General features: G+C 41.5%; 2 protein-coding genes and 2 long non-coding RNA genes across 14 annotated transcripts in view; 2 read left to right on the forward strand and 2 right to left on the reverse strand.

Annotated features, from left to right (window-relative positions):
* The window catches only part of LOC109857644 (cysteine and histidine-rich protein 1 homolog), an 11,282-nt gene extending 7,952 nt beyond the window's left edge, over nucleotides 1-3,330 (reverse strand). The window contains exon 1 of the mRNA XM_020434166.1: nucleotides 1,858-3,330. The gene's annotated coding sequence lies outside the window, so the exon portion shown is untranslated. The remainder of the gene's footprint in view (nucleotides 1-1,857) is intronic.
* Nucleotides 3,331-3,756: 426 nt separating this feature from the next.
* On the reverse strand, nucleotides 3,757-14,007 carry LOC109857643. Of its 8 annotated transcripts, none has more exons than XM_020434159.1 (9): nucleotides 13,218-13,240; nucleotides 6,865-7,493; nucleotides 6,180-6,402; nucleotides 5,714-5,850; nucleotides 5,404-5,625; nucleotides 5,122-5,304; nucleotides 4,911-5,039; nucleotides 4,607-4,808; nucleotides 3,757-4,476 (listed from the first exon to the last, which is right to left on the reverse strand). In XM_020434159.1, exons 2-9 carry the CDS (start codon nucleotides 6,991-6,993, stop codon nucleotides 4,391-4,393), a joined length of 1,311 nt encoding a protein of 436 aa, XP_020289748.1. In that variant the 5' UTR covers nucleotides 6,994-7,493; nucleotides 13,218-13,240; the 3' UTR covers nucleotides 3,757-4,390. The 8 variants fall into 8 exon arrangements, with proteins under 8 accessions (XP_020289748.1, XP_020289749.1, XP_020289747.1 ...); XM_020434160.1 differs by lacking the exon at nucleotides 13,218-13,240 and adding an exon at nucleotides 11,952-12,702 and having other exon boundaries at nucleotides 5,720-5,850; XM_020434158.1 differs by lacking the exon at nucleotides 13,218-13,240 and adding an exon at nucleotides 12,141-12,698.
* On the forward strand, nucleotides 6,315-8,242 carry LOC109857647. 3 transcript variants are annotated; one of them, XR_002250530.1, is made up of 3 exons: nucleotides 6,315-6,406; nucleotides 6,562-6,765; nucleotides 7,891-8,242. It is a non-coding gene; the product is annotated as an uncharacterized LOC109857647 (long non-coding RNA). The 3 variants fall into 3 exon arrangements; XR_002250529.1 differs by lacking the exon at nucleotides 6,315-6,406 and having other exon boundaries at nucleotides 6,418-6,769; XR_002250528.1 differs by lacking the exon at nucleotides 6,315-6,406 and having other exon boundaries at nucleotides 6,418-6,765.
* A 184-nt stretch (nucleotides 14,008-14,191) lies between the features above and the next one.
* Nucleotides 14,192-16,147, forward strand: LOC109857648. 2 transcript variants are annotated; one of them, XR_002250531.1, is made up of 3 exons: nucleotides 14,192-14,355; nucleotides 15,174-15,405; nucleotides 15,926-16,147. It is a non-coding gene; the product is annotated as an uncharacterized LOC109857648 (long non-coding RNA). The 2 variants fall into 2 exon arrangements; XR_002250532.1 differs by lacking the exon at nucleotides 14,192-14,355 and adding an exon at nucleotides 14,370-14,664.
* Nucleotides 16,148-21,793: the final 5,646 nt, after the last annotated feature.

The following is a 21,793-nucleotide window of genomic DNA, read 5'->3' on the forward strand; positions in this document are numbered from 1 at the left end:
GTCAACGATCGGGGGCGCGATCACGCCGTTTTGTTTACATCTGAGAGCGCACCCGCACTTCTCTCCGTGTTGTTTCTAAATTTATTTGCCTTTGCCCGTAGATAGAATTCGAACGAACGTCTCGATTTGAGTTTCTAAGAACAGGTAATTAATAACACAGGACATAATTCATTCGCAATCGGAAGATAAAAACGCGTTCTCAAAGATCAGAGAAAAAATAATGAAAGTCACAATTTTTGATTGCAATTTTTTACACATTTTTTATTTTTTAATTATGTTCAATTGTGATTTTTTAGTTTTGTTTTTTTCGTTATAGTTGTACACAATTTTTTTATTTTATATTTTATATTTTTCAGCAAATTGTGTTTTTAATTTATTGAACTCTCTCTCCCTCTCTCTCAAAAATAAATTTGTATAAAATTTAAAAACAAGCGCAAACTCAGAGCTTAAAAAGCGTTTTATACACGTTTTCGCGTCGAAATCAAATACTGTGATAAAAAGAAAAAAATTATTTCACATTGTTACAGACACTTGAAGGAAAACACGACCGAATCAAAGAGAGATGACTCAAAGATTTATCATCGTTAGGAAACAAAATGGAGAGAGAGAGAGAGAGACTTGGAATTTAATCCTGTTAAAATTACGCGATGCACGTACGTCTTCTCGGAGGATCGATCGCTCGGGAGTCGCCGATCGGAAGTGCACTTGCGGTTCAACGATCGGGTAACGCTTCTTTGTTTATATCGAGCGCGGCGCGAATACCTACGTTGTGTTATATTTTCTGTTCACACAGACAACAATGTTACATTGTTGATTTAATTCTTCGGTTATATTGTTTGTAGAGAAATATATCGTCGTGATATATACAGGATGGCCGAATAATATGTACAAGCGGGCACGACGTGATTCTTCAAAACAAACAAGAAAGAAGTATAGTTTTTTTTTTTCGTTTTCGGCTTATTTTCGAAGAAATCGAGTTTGTTTACGACACGTCGCTCGACGAAAACGTATCTCGGTTGTACGTTTGTACAACGTGCGTACGCAGTTTGATTTTCTCGGAAACTAAGCCGAAAAAATGAAAAACCTTTGTTCTATATTGTATTTTTTATTGTTTCACGAGAAATCACGTCGTGTCCGTTTGTACACGTATTACTCGGCCGATATATTATGCAAACACGATAATAATTTATATGTTAATCTATGGATAATAATTTTGCGTTAATATTTTTCTGATAAGACTCGCGCGATGCGCTGTGGAAAACCCAGTTTTTCTTTCACTTCACGATAAAATAAAATCGCTCGACGATCGAGGGAATCTTCGACCTGGATTTTTTCGGATTTCGCGAAGAATTTCAGCACCGCACGATGCTATTTGATATTTTTTCTTTCGTCGTGAACGCGTCGACGCGGTTTTCGGGTCTCTCGGTTTTCTTCTGCACAATAGCAAAGGCCATTGCACGTGACAAAAAAAATATTAGTCGCAGGTCGTAAGTTCGTAAGCAAATCGCGGACCGATCGCAGACCAAGATTCTGACTAACGTAAAATAATAAAACTGGTCTTCAATTGGTCTCCGAATCGCTTACGATCTCACGGTTGCGACTAAAATTTTTTCACGAGCGATAACTCCGAGACGCAGTAGATCGGTCGCGATAAAAGTGCAACAAAACGCTCGCGTCGTCTCTGATTCTCTTTCGTTTACTCGATTCCCCGATTCTTTTTTAAGTAACAAACGGTAATTCGGGACGTGTAATTTGAAATCATGTTTTTTTTTTTTTTTTAACATTCAGCCCGCGTGAAATCGACGCGTAATTCTCTGTATTCACAATAGGGTGTCGAATATGCGAAAGCATACTTACTCGAGATTGCTTTGTACTCGGTGCGGTACACTCGCGCACAATGCGAAATTGTGTTTGTTTTTTTTTTAAGTGACAACAACGCGTATACACGGCAATTCACGGACGCACGTGACGCGAGTAAAGTCTCGGGTTGAGTCGAAAAATGCGACGCGGGATCGAAAAACGTTGGCGCGCGTCGTCCGAGTTCAGTACTTTAACTGTGGAGTAGAGAGACGACACGCGCTGCAGCATCTGGCAGCGCATACACACACACACATACTAGATGTACCGTAGGTGTGGAGAACTAACGACCAATCGCGCGAGTGATTCGCACACAGAGAGACACGCGCAACATCGGGGCGATAAACTTTTCTACGTTTCGCGGAAAAACGCGGGCGCGCTTTGAAAAACAAATCGGAGAAAAATTTCCGCGAACGGAAATAAATAGTTTACAAACAATAAGAGTGTCTCCTTCCGATCTTCGAAGAGATTCTCGGAGAGAGTAACATTCGAGATTTCTCGTTCAAATCTCTAATGTGAGGCTCAGCCGAAAATAAAGCAGAAACCGAAGAATATTTAGACGATCGAGTTTTTTCTTCTCCTGTTTAATCACATTTCACCGTTTTTTTTGTTTGTTTGTTTGTTTGCCGGAACGTTCGCATTGCGAAAACAAACTGCACGTTCGAGGGATGAAGATGATGAGAGATCAAATCGTCAAATTTCACATCAATTTGTCGTTTCGTTCTTTTTGTTTTTTTTATTGATTCGCTCCAAGGTGTATTGTATCATGCTTCTCGCGTACTCGCACGTAATTATCTCCTCGTAGATTCGCAAAGAGAAAAAAAGTCGAAATGTGCAAATTTCAAACATTTCAAATTTTCGTTCGCGAAACGCCGATACATCGCCGCGGGGCTAAAAAAAAAAAAAAAACGTTCGAGTAACAAATTTTCTTCGCGCGCGATCGCGCATGTGTGAAATAATTACATGCGAATACTCACTAATTGTTTTTGTTTCTTTCGCACGTATATATACGCATATTGTGTATAATAATATATATACCCTGTCTCTACGCTTACATAAAGATTCGTGTGAAAGAAAAAAAAAAAAAAAAACAACTTACGTTAGTTAGTTGCTATACTAAACAACCGAGACCGCAATTCGGAAAGCTCGTTACTTCCTCGTTCATTTATTTCTTTCGCGAATATACATATATATGTCACGCTCTCTCAATAGATATAAAAATAACGCTCATTCTTTGTGTTTTCAAATAAAAATCACGCCGCTTTAATGAATGTGAACGCCGTCTGCTTAAAGTAAAAAGTTACTTCTCGCCGCAGAAGACCTAACAACTACAGTTCAACTATTACGTTCAACTGTACACACATACACACACACGCGCGCGCGCACACGCACACGCATTGCAGTGCACGCGCGTGTCGCAACAAAATCAATAATCACCGAAGAAAACATATTTATTCTCTCTTCGTCCCGTTCTCCGAGAACCTAATCAGCGGTTAGAGAACGTACAATTGTTATTATTCTCCACTACTTTATTTTACATTTGTTTCGTTTGTTTGGTTTGTTTTTTTTTTTTTTTTTCTAACTATATTCTGAATCGTCGGTGCACGACTTTCCCTGCAATTTGGAAAGAATGTGAACTAGCGTGCTCTAATACCGTAAAACGTAGAAGAGTAGTAAAGAGTAGTAGAAAACTTTGTTTTTTTTTTCTTTTGGTACTTGTGTGTGTGTATATATATATATATATATATATGTATATATACCGTCGGTTTACCTCTCGAATTTAGGTAATAATACACTTTTTTTCTAGACACTATACAACCGAAAACGCGTTTTTAGACGGCTGTGAACTTTGTACTTTTCGTATAGTATTTCTGAAATACCTTTTCCGCTACATGTTCGTTTTTTTTTTTTTTAGTGTCGTTAGGAATTCAGTGAACTCTATACGCCGGCGGAAACCGATCCGAGAGAAGTGGTCGGAAACGTGAGACATCCGAAAAAAGTATCCTGTTTTTATATCTGTATATTTGGCAAACACCGAATAAAACTTCGCCGGAGAGAGAGAGAAAAAAAAAATGCGTAGCGACCCGTCTCTTTTCTTGGTTTTTCGAATTGCAACCGTTCGGGTTATAAAGTTCACTGTTCGGAGAAAAATTGACTAGTTGTCCTCTTCGAGACCTAAGTCGAATACAGGAGTGTTTTCAGCCTAAACGATGATAATGCGATCTAAAGTTATTGCTCGGGGGCAAGTAAATTAGCTTCTTTCAGGCCGTGACACGCTTCGCAGTCTCCTCTCTTTCAACGTGCGATCGCACACACATGTTGAACGCGAATTCTACCGACGAATTTTAATCTGACAGAGAGACGCGCGCAATCATAATTATAGAGTCTCCTCTTCCCGTGTATGTACATAGAATCGCATGTATATAGCGTGTTTTAAATTTATTAGTATTTACACAAATACACAATTTTCGCGTCAGATTGAACAACAAAGTGACTTCCACACGCGCGTGTGTGACGAAAGTTCTCATCCCGTTCACTCTTCGTACACGCTGGAACGTTTCCGCCACATCTTCAATTTTTTGTTGCCTGCGTTGTTCTTCTGAGCAATGTCAACTACATCTGTAAATAACGCAGATACGCGATATGTAGAGATAATCATCGTGGCAAAATTAGATTTTTTTATTTCGCGACCGGAGAGATTGCGAGATACGTAAAAAAAAAAAAAAAAAAAAAAAAAATTGTATCGCACCTGTTGCACCGCGATCCGTCTCCGTTGTTATATCGTTGCTGAACGAGTCCAACAATTTGATCTTGTTGACTTGTTGCTGATTCTGCATCTCGGACACGGTCGCGAACATAATACTAGTAGAATTCTTCAGTCCGCTGTAAGATTGCTCCAATTGTTTCAACTTGCCGATTAACTCTACGTCCGTCGTGCGTATTTCGTTCACCTGTGTGTCAGTTATATAATATTATTAGCAAAAGAGAGAGAGAGAGAGAGAGAGAGCACGTTGCTATCTCGAACAATAGAGAACTTGATCGCGAATACGCACTTTTTCTTTCAGTTGTTGAACCGATGCCAGAATGGAAGCTTGTTCGGACATTTTAACGCACTCTCCTTGCAAGGACATCACTGTCGTGTTGATAGCCGCTGTTGCTTCTTGAAGAGAAACCAACTTTTTCTGAAAAATAAGATGAAAGGTAGATACAACAATTCATACTCTTCGTGTACAGAGATTATTAAGCTTGTATCATCGTACTTACGCGATCTTTGGTTTGATCTTCGGATACCCATTGCAATTTACTCGATAAAGTTTCATTCACGTGCGTTAAATTATTCATTAAATGCAATATCGTGGAGTTTAGCTTATCAGTCTTAAGTTTTGTCTCATCGGTGCTCACGATCTGCGGCTTTTGAGTGATGTTCGACAATTCTAACACAGTTTGCTGCAAAAAAAAACGCAGTTCTCGATAAATTCATTTATATTGCTACTTTATATATTTATTAAACTTAGTCACTTGGACACACCGGTGTGTGATCTTTACCTTGATATTGTTGATGTTCTGTTGCATGGTAGTTTGTGCATCTTGCACTCTCATGTTCGTATCCTTCAACGTTTTAACCGTCGCTCCCAAATCGCTTATCTGACTACCGAACGTTCCGACGCTGGTCGACAGCTCGTCCAAACGTTTCGGCAAATTGGCCATCTCGGGCTTGGCCTGGAAGTACTCCTGCACCTTATGCAAATCCTGCTGAATATGCGCCAGCTGCGGAAGTATCGATCCGTACAGTGAGTCATTCGAGCCGTCGCGAATAAATTATCGTGAATGTTAATTTCGTGCGGGTTTTTTTTACCTGTACCGTGAAATTATTTATTTGTTGTTTGAGATCGGACAGTCGGGAGAAGATAATTGTCTGGTTGTTCTGCAGATCCCTCGACAACGAGTGGCACTTCTGCAGAGCGTCCGGAACACCCTCGCTTCCTGCTATCACTTTACAACATACAAAATTTATACAATAAAAAAAACGCACGAGGCGAGAAGACATTGGAGAGATTCACGCGCGCGATATCGCACAATCGGTGCGCACTTCATGTACAGAAAGGTTCTAATTAAAAAATATTTACAGAGATTTGTTCGTACACCTTTTTTAGGTGTGTCAAAGTGTACGTACAAGTAAGTACAAATCATTCAAGATTGTTTGGTTTTATTTTTGTGTTATTGTTAAGTAACTGTTTTTTTACAGCTCTGTCGCGTGGACCGATTCATCTCACACGGCTAATAACGTGTCGGCTCTTTGCGAGCGTTAGACCTGCCGATACCTTGGTCTAATTCGGTTCGTAGAGCGGTAAGCTGTTGGCGAACGTCGATAAACAGCCATATCAAACTGGCGGTCGCCAACACGGAGGCACATGCCAGAAACGCGTTGCAAGCCTTCAGCAATCCGGGACAAACGCGACCCCTCCTGCCCCTGCACTTGCGACCGCTTCTGGTGGAGACGTTCCAGTATTCCGAGCGGTCGTCGCTGCTGTCCGTCAGCAATTCCTAAGTAAAACAGGAGAAGAAACACATGTTGATATCAAACGCACCGCGAGAATTCTCAGATAATTGTTTTTTTTTTTTATAACTCATGTGAATCTTTTTTATTTTCCCGAAAAAAAAATACTTGACTTGATACTGAACGTTCTTTTCAAAACACTTCAGCATAGAAGCAGCAATATTTTTCTTTCGAGAAGTCCGTCTCTCCGCGTGTGATCATATCTTTTCAACTCTCGATTATTCCGAGGAATAATGCGTGCGGCATGAATGCGTGGCACAAACGTGACGTCACGAGCAGAGAGAGCGAGAGAGAGAGAGACAACTTCACGTTTAACGCCGAAAACTGACGTTCGTGCGGTGTCACAGAATGTACGTACGTATTCTTTATCCGTAACTTTCGTTGCTTGCTTTATACTTATGGCCGACCTACATACATACATTACATTATATTACAAATCGAATAATCACCTGCGAACTGCGTTTGCCGGAACTCCGACGGGAAATGGCGTGCGCCGGCGCGAGGGCGTCCAGCTCCTTACGCTTCTTCATCTTCTTCGTCGGCTGACGAAGCGGCACCGTCACCGCCACCGAGTCCATTTCAAGCAGGACCACGCCGCCTATCTTTCAAGCGCGCTTACCTTCGTAAAATCTCGTCGGGGAGGATTTTGTCTCCCGCGTCACTTCTCACTTCCGGCACGATATCTGTCCGTACAACACACGATCGCCGCGAGCTCCGAAGATGATCGTTCCGCGATCGCGTTCGATCATCTCCGTTCGATCATCAACGAGGGAGACAGAGAGAACAATGGGCTCGATCACCGCGACATGTGCGTACTCACGGCGGAGAGAAACTCGCGTTTTACCTCCTCCGGAAAAAAAAAAGTTTCCAACACGCGCGCGCTTATAATCTCTCGCGCAAATTAATCGGCTCGCGAACTTTCGCGACAGTTTACATCCTCATCCCCTTCGAGACACTTTCTCCGGCACTGCACGTTTTTGGGCGGTCGGTCCAGTCGGTGTGACTTGGATCTTTTATTTCGGTCGCTCCGTCCGAACGTTAAAACGCTCGTACCCGTGCGCGCTTGTCGAATTACCACCTATGAAAAGAATTTTTTATTCGTCACGAAGAAATTTAGACACTTCGCGTGCTCGTATCGAGAATGATTTTGACAAAGTTTTGGGACACACCAAATGCCGAAGATGAAAATGTGGAACGCGCGCGCGCGCGCGACGACATGTGCGGCGATGTTTTGAGATTGTGCGATAGGCGCGGGCGTTGTTGAAAAAAAAAAAAAAAATAGTAAAGAGTCGAGATAAGCGCAATTGAAAGCGTGTCAATAATGCTTCGTCAAGGCAACAACTTCCTCCGATAAAAGCCAAGTGTACATACATACATGTCTGCTAAATTCTTGAGAATTTCTTTGTGCAACAATGTTGATTAAAATTTTCCGATCTCGCGTTCCGTTTCAAGATCGCCCTGTTTTTTTTTTCCAGGAATTAACTTGAAGAGGCAAAATCGCAAGTTTCGTCGACCAAAGCTCCGCAATTAACGATCCGTTCTCAATGAGATAACAATTGCAACAACAAGCACATATATATAGTATATCGTGTATACTTAAGCGGTTCCGTCATGATTGCATCACGGACGAACTCCTCTATACGTCACGCGACTCAAAATAAAATAAATAAAAAAAAACACACACACACCGCAGAAGCCAATACCAAAGACATCGAAGCCAAAGTAAGCTCGTTGAGGTTCAGACTTGTACAACCGTAGAAGAAAAAAAAACATCAAAACCGAAGTGCCGCACCGAGCTCGTCTGTTGTCAAAAAAAAAAAAAAAAAACGATTGTCTTTTCACGAAGGATGTGGAATCACGGCCGCCGAAATCGGCTTCGAGCGAAAAAAAAATTCCAGACTTCAAAAACATGGAACGAGATGGACAAAACGAACCGCGCGAACGACAATGCGAACGTCGCTCGTCGAACGATTTCGCTCGATCGTCGATCCCTGACTGAGTTGAGACCAGAGAACTCTTTTATCAACCTGGCTGGTGTGTCTGGCCGGCCACGCCGCAGGTGAGCCGCGTTTGTATTCACGCGCACGCACGTACACACACCCACACACACAATCGCGCGCGATCACAGAAGGCCTAGGAGCTCTTGAATTGAACGCACGTGACACGCAATGTACACGGTGCATCAGTGACGGAACCGCTCGCAATGCGCGCGACCCATTACGTTAGCGTCAAAGCGAAGAGAGAACGACCGTGTCAAAATTGCCCGACGGCAAAAAGGCGAGGAGAGAGAGAGAGAGAGCCGGGCCGCTGATAAGGGCAATCGTCGTCAGGTTGTTAATCCGCTTCAAGGCTTCTTTTTCTCGATTTTTCTCTTGCGATACATCGGTAATAATCCGCGATCGAACGGATCAAAATATATCGATTTTTTGTGTGTTTCGCATTTTTTCAACAATCCCAAGAAAGAAACAAACTCGCCAAAGCGCGATTCGACAAAGTTTAAAAACAGTTGGAATCTGAATTTCGTATATAGCCACACCGAAAGCGATCAGATACAAATGTTTCCGAAGCGTTGAATTTTATTGCCAACGAGATAAGTGAACGGTGTGATTATCACACAGAGAGAACAGAAATAAACTCGACTATACTCTCCGACAACGAGAGAGTTTGAAATTTAATTGTTTCGTTCTCGGTTGTTTGCAAAGCGGATTAACGCGTTCGAGAAGGACGGAGAAACATAAAGAAAAGCGTTCAAAAGATAACTTCGAATAATCACGGATAAAACACAGAGACAAATGGTCGAAGATAAGGCGGTGATATCGGCGTTCTCTCTCTCTCTCTCTCTCTCTCTCTCTCTCTCTCTCTCTCTCTCTCTCTCTCTCTNCTCTCTCTCTCTCTCTCTCTCTCTCTCTCTCTCTCTCTCTCTCTCTCTCTCTTTCTCTTTCTGTCTGTTGTATGTAATTAAGCGCGATCTGAGTTTTTTTTTGTGTTTTCTTTGTGGTTGGCAATCGAATGAATTCAACGAGCGAAATGGAGATAATAATACAATCGTGACAGTTCGAGCCCATTAATTAGACCGATATTGTCATTAGGCCGATAACTGCGCGAGATGGTTTTTATTAAAATTCTTCGGAAAATTTATTGAAAACATAATACACACACGTTCCTTGATCTTTAACGACAAGTCTAAATTCGACATCACACGCGTCGCGCGGCTTAACGTCATTTGAAACGCTGAGACGTCGCGACACATTTACGCGGCCCTGAACTCGATAAGATATACCGAGAGCGAGAGAGATAGAGAGAGAGAGAAGGTAAAATTTGTTGTACGCAATTTGACGGGTTAAAATTGCGTAAATTTTCTCTTTTTTTTTTTTTTTTTTTTCAGTCGACGCGATACGAAATAACGAGAGCTCTTCTATGAGCCGCGACAATTAAATGACCGTCAGTTTTGTTATCAAACTGTTTTACAACAATATATAATCGAGAACAAAAGAAAAAAAAATGTAAGAGGCATGAAGCAATTTTGATTGTAAGATATACGGAGAACTTGACGAAGGTTATTTTGCAACTCCTACGTACGTACTCGCGACGAGTGTTTTGCGGAAGTGAAGTACGGTGATGTTGCAATTTTCGGGCTAATTACCCGAGCGCACGTATAGTGCAACGTCGTGTGTAACAAGTTGACCCGATTATTAATTGTAATGTCAGCGAATAGCCGCGACCAAGATTTTCCTTGTCGATCTCCCAATTAAGTCCGCGTGACGTTATCGCTCCGAAATCTTTCGCGGAGTCACGTATTTTTTTTTGTTTTTTTCAAATTCGCGGTACAAGCCGTTGTTTCGGACAAGCGAACGATGTGGTCGACGCGATAAACGCGAAGAGCACACAATCCACGCAAAACGTTGAGCAATTCGTGGTTTTTTTTTTGTTTTTATCTTACGAGATCGTTCCGACTAAATGAGATGTCCACCGATTAATTCAGTTGCATGATTAATCGCGCGCGTAGAAAAAACTCACGTTGCGCGGCAAAATACATATATTCAATTAGTCTTATCAATTAATTAATATCTTAATGTCGCGCGACGCGCACGCGCGCGCAAATGTTTTTTTCCTCGACTCTTCGTATCGTCTCGCGAATTATTTTCCGTGGGAAAAAAGAACATCTCTGAAACTTCAAGTTCTTCGCGAACTAACACGGGTCTCCCAGACCTATTCCAAAAATTTCAAACCGGTGTCTCTGGTTAACATTAGTTTTTTTTTTTTTTTTTGTAACGCTTATATCTTCGAGACTAGAGATGTTTTTTAATTAATTAATTTTGTTTTTCAAAGAGCAAGATTGTTCGAACTTTCGAATAAAAATACTCAAAAAAAAATAGAAAAAATATTTTCGCGGAGATGTTTGATTTCAAAGTCGCGCGGGTCTCACGGTCTAGTTTAGTAGCTAGTTTTGGAAGTCGGTCGATTAAATCTTCTTCGATAAAACAAATAAGGTACAAAACTCGAACAAAGAACGAGCAAAGATTTGATTTTCTCTTTGGAACAAAATTTCGTACAATATTCCTCGAACAAAAAACTCTTTGCCGTTTGACTCGTCGTCGATCTCTCACTCACGTTCTATAGCGAAGCGCGCGCGCTTATTATACACACGTCAAGCGCCTCTTCGCATAAAATTCCAAAGACACACACCGAGACGATTGGCGATGTGTCAGGTCGTGGATATCGCGGTTCGTGTTTTTATACACGCGCGTGTTCAAATATTTATTACATTTGCGTCAGCAGCCGACGACTATAATCGAACTCGCGTTATATCTTGTGCGCGCGACACGATACCTTTCGCATTTAATGCGGAAGAACTTTTGTTCGATCAGAAAAAAAAAAAAAAAAAAAAACAGGGCGAGGAAAAACAGAGAGAATAAATTCTGTTTGTATCTTCTCTCGTTCCTCCCTCGATTCGTCGTACGACTGTTCCACTGCTGTTGAAAAAATAATAAAATTCAGAAGAAGCACAAGACTCTGTGTGCGTGTGTGCGCGCGCGCGCGCGCGTGTGTGTAGTTTCGCGTGGACGGTAAATGCAAAACTATGTAAATTCCGCGATGTCGTCGCAAGAGAAAAGCGCGTTTCGTTGTTGTGAGTAATTTGTTTTCGGCGCTATCTGCCACGTATCGGCGTTATCGCTTCCGTATCTCTCGACATTTCAGTTGCTTCCACGCGCAGACAGAAAACATTTTTTGGTTCTTTTCTCTAGAGACTAGATAAGGAATATAATCTTTCTTCAATCCCCCGATGTTCTCACGTTACGTTATGTAAAGCGACGAAAATGCTCCGTGAACGAGAAACTTTCGATCGTCTGTGTTTTTCTGCGCTCGAATCTCCGAGTTGCACGCTCGCGAAATGTGCAAGGAACTCGCTCCGAATTGTTTTTTTTTTTTTTTTTTTTTTTACAAAAGGGAGACAGAGAAAAAGAGCTAGCTTGTCGCGCGTACAGAACTTGACCTACGTGTGGGATGAATTATAGAGGAGATTCTGATCGATTACCCCGCGCGCGGGTGATGAGACGAACGTACACGACGAACGACGTACACTTGTGCACACGGGGGAAGTGTGCGACGATTTTTTTTCGTTCCAGGCAGCGGGTTTTTTCGAGCGGACGATCCTCCCGCGGAAATCGAAGAACGAGGAGGAGAGGCAACACACAAGAAAAGAGGCAGAAAAATCGCGACGCACCCCCGGACGAAAAGAACTCGGCGAAATATCACACACAGACGCGCGGTGTAGCGTAGCGGCTACTGCTCGCAAGCGCTCTGCGCCCGATATCGACTGGCTGAGGGTTGGTAGGCGACTAAAGGCACAGTTGGGGGGTTTCTGTCTGATAAGAACGCGCGCGGAACACACATAGGGAATTTTCAACCGGCGGCGTGACATAGCGCGGGTGTATACGACGATAAGACCGCGAGACGAAGTTGATAATTGCTATACGCGTACATATCAGTAGTAGTATAAATAAATTAAAGCAACAATTGTGAAAAAAACTTTATTGACGCGCACACGTGTGCAAGCGCGTGCGCAATTTGTCATGTTAAAAGTGTTTGCCGTATGAGATCACATCGCTACAGTATAGACGTTCGTCTGGAAAGTGTCTTTTTTATTTTTTTTTTTTTAATAAAAATTACAACAGATGTCGATAAACACAAGAAATAGAAGATACGCAGTGGAAATTGCGGCGAGATATTTCGAAATTGCGTGAAATAACGCGCTTCGGTAGAAAAAAAAAAGAAAACAAAAAAATAGTTTGTGTCGTTTTTTCTAATCACTTTTTAAAATATTCATAAAATGCGCCGTTTTTTTTTTTTTTTTTGATAATTATGTTAAATATTTAAATGTACGTATACACACGTTAATTTATTTCAATATACATAATACACCACACACCAATAGTCAAACATATTAAATAGATTTTTAATTAGAACCTTTCGCAGATGTACCTTCTGAGAACTTTTTAACGCAATGCTCGTTGCAGCAACTTTTATCGCGTAAAATGTACTATACAAATTGTACAAACAAACTTTTATGACTTCTACGTTCTATAATTTGAGCAATGCAAAATAGATACCAGCTGACGTTGCGCACATTTGTAAAAACAAATTGCGTATTGCTGCGGCGAACATCGCACAGTGTATAAAAAAAAAGACTTCGACAGTAAGATTGACATTTGCTACTTACTTGAAGGTGAAAAAAAAAAAAAAAAACAAATTACATGAATTTCTTCTAAAGTCTGACTGGAGAGAATAGAGTGCAATTTACCTGACTTTATAGACACGTCCATTTTCTTAATCTCGCTGTACAATATCGCCGCCAGCCATGACAACGCGATCAACCAGAATGTGATCAAAACAGCCGCCAACCACAAGGACACAATTCGCATGTCCTTTCTGCAACCGCAGTTGTTTTGTCTGGTTCTAGACAAAATCCTTGATCTGTGTCGCCTGCGAATGAAAAATTGTCGCGTAATATACGTTGATGAAACGCGACCGCGTTCTTTTTGTGAGAAAAAAAAACTCCTTCTCGCGTATAAATTTATTACAAAAATTAAACAAATTTATATACCGTTTGACCTTCTTCTTCTTCTGAGACGTCACGATCAGATCGGTGCTGTCGGAGTCGCTTTCCGACAGCAGATCCAACAGATTGATCGTCTCTTTGGAGTTTGGTTTCTCCATTCTCTTGTACCGCATGTCACGAACTTTCGAAATTGTCGATCGACCGTGGCCGATGTACCATCGTAACCTCCTCCTCTACGACCGTGGTTCCTCTTCCACGAGTACTATACCTCCGATGAGTTTCTCTGCCTACGTCGTGTCGCGCGAAATCAGATTTCCTCGAGATCCTCCGAGATCTCACACATTCCGTGTGTTATTCCCCGTATAAATCCCGACGTTGACTCGATCGAGGTAACGCAACGCATCTGTCACAACATAACCTAGATGTTCAGGGAGAGAAAGATTTTTGTTTAAAATTTGAACAAACACTTCCCTGCGCTTTTCTTCGGAATTTCATCATCCCGTCCTTCTCCATTCAATTCCCGCGATTACGTTGTTGTGCGTACACTCGTCTCGCTCCCTTCAACGCGAAAATTTCAACCACGCAGCTGAGGACGAGTACCGACATCGCGCAGCGCTCGAAGTTGCGACATCTGTCGGCAATTGAGATAATTAAAACGGCGTCCGATCGGTAAGCAATGCGAATTATCCGTAGGTAATTGCGAGTGTATCTTTGTGTGTTTTGAAATGGCGGGATCGCAGAAATTGCCGTTGCGACAATTTTCACAGAATTTTCACAGATCAACGAGTCTTTGGTCAAAATTTTTGTTCGACGAAGGAAACCGTCCCGTAGAAAAACCCGATCTAAATGTCAAACGTCTTGATAATCATGCAAAATTGAGGTGAGATTTGATCTTTCTCTCTGATTTATTATATTTTGTTCAATGTGCGCGTTCGAGTGATAAGAAATGTGTTTTTCAGGGGGGTATACATCGACAACAAAATTATTTGATATACGACGAGAGTTCTTGATATTCTTCATATTCCACATTGTCAAAAATTGGCAAAAACTCACGTTGACGTCTTGGCCGTTTGGTTGGCTGGATGTGACACAGCCGAATTTCGAACAACATCAGCTATGCCGACATCTTGCCTTCTAAACGTCCAGCTGAGACAGAAGAAAATTGCTACATCGAAATTACTATTATTTTGTAAATATGCGAAAGATTTTTTCTGGTTCGTAACACTTTTTATCTCTGACGCGTGTCGTTAAAAATCTCGAGAAAGATTCTTTCTTTTTTTTTTTAATATTATTAGAAATTTATTATAAAAAAAAACATTTGATCTGATAATCAGTCGTCATAACGCTCCGAGCAATTCGTTTTCGCCAAATTATGAAATATGACATGGGTAGTATATCAAGACAAAATTGCACATTATAAAAACAAAACAATGATAATTCAATCTCTTTAGAATATACGAAAATAAAAACTATATATAATTTTTCTCTTCTTCTTCTTCTTCTTCAAAAAAAAAAAAAAACTTATACTTACTTTCGAGTCAAAAAACTGTTGAAAATCCTTAAATTATCGCCGCGCGTTACTTACTTAAATATAAAAAGCTGAAATCTCTGAACACTTCGAAAACTAAACTTCACCATTGAATTAAACAGAGAAAAAAAATGTCTCGATGAAATTATGAAACGGTTCTCTTCTTGAAGGTTGCGATCTCGGCAGCAAAAGTTCACGTCAGAAAATTCGAAAAAAGGATTTGAAGAGTCGCACGAGAAAGACAGAAAAATGTGAGAGAGAGAGAAAGAGAGAGAAGTCAAGAAAAACTTTGATGTTCAATCCCGAAGACACCTTCTAACACCTGCACGAGGCTGGAGGTTCGCCAAAGAACTGATAGCGTGGGCGTCGTACCTTCGAAGACATAGACGCAAGGACGTACATGTATGTACGCGTACACATACATACACCGTCGTACACTACAGCGGCTTCTGAGAGGGAGAGGTAGGGAGGCGGGGGGAAGAGAACTAAAGTCTTTTACCTTCTTATTCCATTGGCTGAAGTCGAAGTGTTTCGAGCCGGCCTCTTTTCGCACTCTTCATCGCGGATCATCGTTTTCCGTTGTTTCCCGAGGTCGGAACGCGAGAGGTGTTAATGAAACCCCCGCCTCTCTCGCGGCTGCATTCTTTCGCACCCCGCTAACGTATTTCCCTACGAGTCCTCGCGGTCGACTATATATCTCATTCGCGTTGTTAATTACCGCGCAAAGGGGGGGTTGGTGTTAATCTTTTATTAAAAACATAAAGAGAAAAATCAAAGACCAGATAATTGCCCGATCAAAAGCACGCTATGTGTGCGGTTATTGAAGAAATATTAAAACATCGCAATGTTTTTCGAGATGCAATTACTTTTTATTGACACGTTAAGCACTTGTAATTAATTTCGATCATTTTATTCATCGCAGTGTTGTCCGCAAGATGAAGAGAACGATATCACACGTCATTTGCCGATATAACGGACGAAGCAAAGTCGATCGTACTTATGAGAGAAACTTCGCGCTGATCGAAACCACCGAAGGCCAGCGAGAGATCGTCGATTCGTAAGCGTCGGATTATACTTCCGTCAACGATAATTTTGGCATCGGCTCGATTTCCTAATAAAGCGGAAGCGCGTCCAGAAAGGCGCGTTTTTCGGCACGGAGCCCCCCCCCCCCCGAAATTGGGAGGGAAAATTCCAACTGTGCGCGCACCCACACACACACACACACACGCGTCACGCACGTTCGCGGGATTCTAATGCGCTGTCCGTGACTTCCGGTCACCGGGGCGAACTCGCGCGCTTCAAGGAGTCACGTGTGCGCGCGACGATTGTCGGTGACCGGATATGGCGAAGAACCAGCTGCGACCGAATCGCTCCGACACGGCGACGGGTGTCTCTTCTCTTCATGCCGATCACGCGTAACCCGTGTACCAAATACCGACCGACCATCAGTGACATCATGCTTATTGTGTACATAGGCGAAGCGCGCGAGCAAATCGCGCTTATTGTGCGCGCATCTTCGCCCGGAGCGGCGTCATTATCATGGCATCATAATAAACGACGTATGTACACACATATATCCGATGTATAATTTAATAATTGCGCCGAGTTCGAATTATTTAGACGCTATAGAAAGATCTCTCTCTCTCTCTCTGTTCGGGGTTAACTCAACTTTAATTTATTAATCCTCTCCGATTCCTGAGTGAAAATTTTTGTTTTTTGTTTTAGCGGGCGAGAAGCAATACCGACCGATTGATTCATCGAGAGTCGTCATTGCATCGCGCGCCGTCGGATTATTCCTCGCGCGTCGCGTTTTACAGGAATTCCACCACGTGAATACAATGTTTCTTGAAAAACTGCTACGTTGTATACGTATGCGCGAACCGAGTTGTTCGAAGACACTTCCCCTTTAAGATCGCCGATACACTTCCTCCTCGTCGATTACGTGATTACATTAGTCGCGCGATTAAATAATTTTACCGAATTACACAACAATTTGTTTTCGCGTGATTAAATTAATTGATTAAGGTAACTACAGTTTTCTAGTTTGCGTTTGAGTTTTTTTTTTTTTTAAATAGTGATTTTAAAACATTCTAATGTACGAGCGTGTCCAGTTTTCGTTGTAAATCTAATAATTTAATTTTTAATTGAATGAAATTTTGAAGAGTGACAGAAGTTAAAAATTTTCAATTAAAGCGAAGACAAAATTTGATATTCAATTAAAGGGACGAGACTTTGTTAAGCCGGAACATGTTACATAGTTATACTTTGTACGATCGGCACTACAAAAACACATTTGTTTTCTTTGACTTACAATTAGGAAATCAATAGGCGTGCTATTAATATTTCGTTCTCTCGAGAAATGTCTGTTTCGTTCGCTTCGCGAGGCAAGGTGTTATCGAGCAGCTGTATAAACCTGGGCACCCTGTATCGCAGCACAGGTTTGGATTTAATCGGCGTGCGCGCCGCACACACTAACCGTAATATAATGCATACCGTAACTCTAATCGCGCGTATAAACTAAAGAGACGCGTTTTATTCGACGCGCGACGAGACACCAGTTAGTTTGCATGTGTACATACACATGATGAGCACACACACACAGAAGTGCGCTCATATTCTGTTTCCATATTTCGATCCGCGAGCAGCGAGGATTAAACAGAACTCGATTAATCGAGTCGATCGAACAATTGTGATCAGACACTTGTGTAATTTGCGATAAGTCACTGAAAAACAAATTTCTTCTTCAAAAAAAAAAAAAAAAAACAGAAATATATAATAATTGGATGGACAATATAAACCTCAGTTTTATGTTTCCATAAATTAAAACAAATCGCAACAAACAGGTCGCACCAAAGTAAGTGCGAAAAATAATCGTAACGATCTCGAATTGTATTCTTTAAATTTAAAAAATTTTCGCTGCTGTAACAAGCCGAGTAAAAAAATTAAAACTACTGGAACAACTCACCCGTACGATTTGCTTCAAAATAAAAAAACTCGCTTCTTTATTTACAGTAGATGGGTTCGCAGAAATAATCGTCTCCTCACACACACGTTTGTTGAAACAAAAAAAAAAGGGAAAAAGTGGAAATATCCTCTTCAATTACCACTAAGAGCGAGAAAGAGAGAGTTAACTGTATTGTCCGGCGTTAGCGGACGGATTAGTAGGCGCACCGACCGGCTCGCGATGTTTCATCGCAGAGAAAGTAGTCATCGCCGGCAACAATGACAGCTCGCCTGCCCTTGTCGCCCGGCGTCGTGTCGTTCGGCGCTGTATTCATCGACACGAGCGGAAAAGGGACAGAGAAAAAAAGTGCCACCGAGGAGGAACAATTAATTCGTACGCGAAACACGTACGCGCGGACTCGAGTCACGATGGAACGCGCACATCACCTTCCATCCGGTTAGGTCAAAATATTCGGCTACCAGCGACGGCGGCGAAGACTACTACAACGCAGCTATCTCTGAACGCGGCGGGATATAAATACATGCGCGGCACTTCTCGGCTGCTGATTTTAATAATTGAAAAAGTTTGATTCGTCGATATATAGTTTTCGCGTTTCCAACGAGGGCTTGTATATCATCTGTTTGTACACGTTTCCATATCTCGCGTGATAAATGGGTGGAAGATGGAAATGGGATCGCGCGGAAAACCCCCCCGAAAACCTCACGAAGGTTTCGGTAACAATCGGGGTAGCTTTTCTAACATCTTTTTTACGCTTCTCAATGTAGACAAGTTTCTCTCGCAGAGATATGTATTTTAATAACACACGCCGAAACGCGCATTACAGCGGTGAAACTTGAAAACTTTTTGCCGCCGCCATTTTTCAAGAGCCCCGTTGTGTTTCTCACATCGGAACAATGCAGCAACAGTGACCGCGGGGAGGCGGAGAATGCGCATATCGGCTCGCATAACAGAGAGCAAAGAAACTTCGTAGAAGTAGGCCGTGCAAATCAGGTGAACTCCGGAACATCTTTACTATATAACCGAGTCTATGCGACCGGTTTCACATGCTAATTGCAGAACAAGCAGCAGCTTTAGTTTCGCGCGGAGCGCAACGCGTAAAAATTCACGCCGGGGCGGGACACTGAATGAGAAAAAGGATTATCGGACAAAAACACCTTGCGAACGAACGAAAGAAATCGAAAGTCGAAAATTTCAAATTGTTGTTGGAAAAATCGACCTTTATAAGAAAGTACATATGGCGTACGCGCATTCTCGATTTTCCGCTGGAAAGATCTCGCCTTGGCCGACCTCGTTGTTAGCGCGTCTATAATTAAGGAGTGGGAGGAGCGGCAGCAATTAACTTCAATTAAAGCTCAGGTGATAAACAACAACACCTGCGATATCCTGCGGTCAACAAGTTGTTTTACAGGTCACTTATAATTGAATGATGATTAGCGCGCATTTTTATGTCGTTATCTATCCGTACAATCTAATTGCATCTTCATTAATTTCTTTTTAGAGTCCGTTTGTGAGAGTTTTATTTTCTACATTCAACGAACGCTGAATTCAATCCCCAGAGGTAATCGGCAACGGGAATGTTATCTCAAAGAGACGCTCAAAGTGACATTCCGCGAATATTTCTCGTTAGAGAATTCCCGACAGCAAAGTCTCTAATACGGACGTCAGGATTCTGCGACGGACACCGTGTGAAAAACTAAGCAACAAATTCACGAAATCACTTTTTTGCGCACAGAATCGCACTGTATCACTTTTGTGTGATTTTATTCATAATTGACACTTCGAAGAACCATAAAATTGTTATAATTGTTATAATTGTTATAATTGTTGCGCGTCGCAGTGATCGATTATCTAATTTCAATTAGCGTCGTTTTTTTTTTTTTTTTTTAGCGGAGATTAACGCCGCAATTTACACCTCGCGTTTGAAGTTACGCACAACGATCGCGCATCGAAAGCGATCGAGCGCGGATAAACGGCCTGACGCGTGTACGTAGCGAGCAAAAAGACGCGCGCACCGGCGCGAGTATAACGCGCTTATGTAACGTTTTTATTGGTAATTACCGAAACGTAAAGAAAAAAAAAACATCAAGTCGAGACATTTCGTTCACTTTTGCAAATAACAACAATTTTCGATCGATCTCCAATTGCCGTGAGTTGACGCTTTTAGAGCGGTGTTGCGAAATTTGTGCGCGCAGCTTGTGCACAAATCTTCGCACGCTAAAATTTACGCATAAAATGTTAATCAGAAATATTTAATTTTCTCGCTCAACAAAAATTAATAGAACCCGAACGAAGAATGATAAGAAAGTTGTGTTATTCTTGCACACAACGCGTATTATGTGAAACGCAATATGTAAAATGCACGTATATATCTTTTTATACATCGCATTTTGAGCGTGAAATCAAATTTCCTCCGACTCATAAATCTTTGTTATCGGAGAGAAATTCGGTTTCTTGACGTCTCGGTGTCGGCTTTTTACTGCGCCGCATCTTATCGTAATCGAGCACACGCAATCTCACACAACGTCTCGCGATAATGTAATAATAACATTATCGGCGTGTTTATTAAAGTTGTGGTACAAAGGCCTGCACCTTTGCATTTGATTTGCTCGATACGCATCGAGTGTTGATCGAAACGGTTAGTCTGGAAAAACAGAAGGAAGGGAAGGGGGGAGATGAGAAAATTGAATTTAGCGTCACACAAGCCGCGTTAAAAATATCCGTGTGTTCAATTGGATGCGCGTCGTTTGTTTAAACACACGGATTATTATTTCGCGCAAAACAATATTTCACTCATATTCCGACTCCCGCGTGTATTTTTCGATTCGCCGCAAAATTTGCCGCTTTCTTCGCCGTTTCTCTCCCGAACGATTTGTAAATTTGTACAAATGCACGTCACACACACACATACACAATCCCGGCGCATAATTATATTATAGTCGCACTTCGGACATTGTACGGAGATTGGTGCGACGAGACGACGTGGATCATTTTAAACCAGGAAATCGCACGCGCGCACCTCGCAGGATGCCGGTGCGTCAATATTGACACATTTCTTACGAAACGCGTAGAGAGAGAAACGCCGCGGTGCGCTTTCGCCGCGCGATTACCTATATGGGTAATTCTCAAAAAACGCAATCTCCGTGGGACTGTAATCTTCGTGGTATATTGACATAAAAAACATAGATAAGTGTTTTTATATTGCATAGTTACGTATTTATATCACAAATGGTGACTTAAAATGATATAAAAAAAAAAAAAAACAATTCATCGCTATTCGTTAGTTTAATAATATTTAATTTTTATCAAAAATGAAAGTTGTGAAATTTACGCGTTCACAGAGAATCATCCATATATACCTCTGTAACTACAAACGCCGAAAAAGAACTTCGATCGAAGTCAATTCGACTCGAGAATGTCGACACTGAATAAAACACATGAGATCGTAATTACGAGAATGTTACATGCGTTAAGTAATAAATTATTTATAATTACTCGTGCGCGCCGTGAGAGAATTTCTCGCGTGATTTCATTGTCCGCGTGTGTACAAATCTACACACTTTTGCGTTGTACATAAAATGATCGTAACTTAAATGAAGTTTCCGAGGTGATAACACACCTCTAGAAATGCGTTTCGCAAACCGTCAATTTGTTGACTGACAATTAGATTACCGTTGCGAGCCAGAGTGAGGTCAGGAAACAGGAAATTGATCTCGGCTAACAAACGAGTTAGATAACTTGCTTTGATAATTCATTCGTATTGATTGAAAATAATAAAAAATGACGCACAACAAAATAATAATAATAATAATAATAATAATAATAATA

Source organism: Pseudomyrmex gracilis, unplaced genomic scaffold, assembly GCF_002006095.1.
Source record: "Pseudomyrmex gracilis isolate BER0280 unplaced genomic scaffold, ASM200609v1 scaffold_168, whole genome shotgun sequence".
Classification (NCBI taxonomy): domain Eukaryota; kingdom Metazoa; phylum Arthropoda; class Insecta; order Hymenoptera; family Formicidae; genus Pseudomyrmex; species Pseudomyrmex gracilis.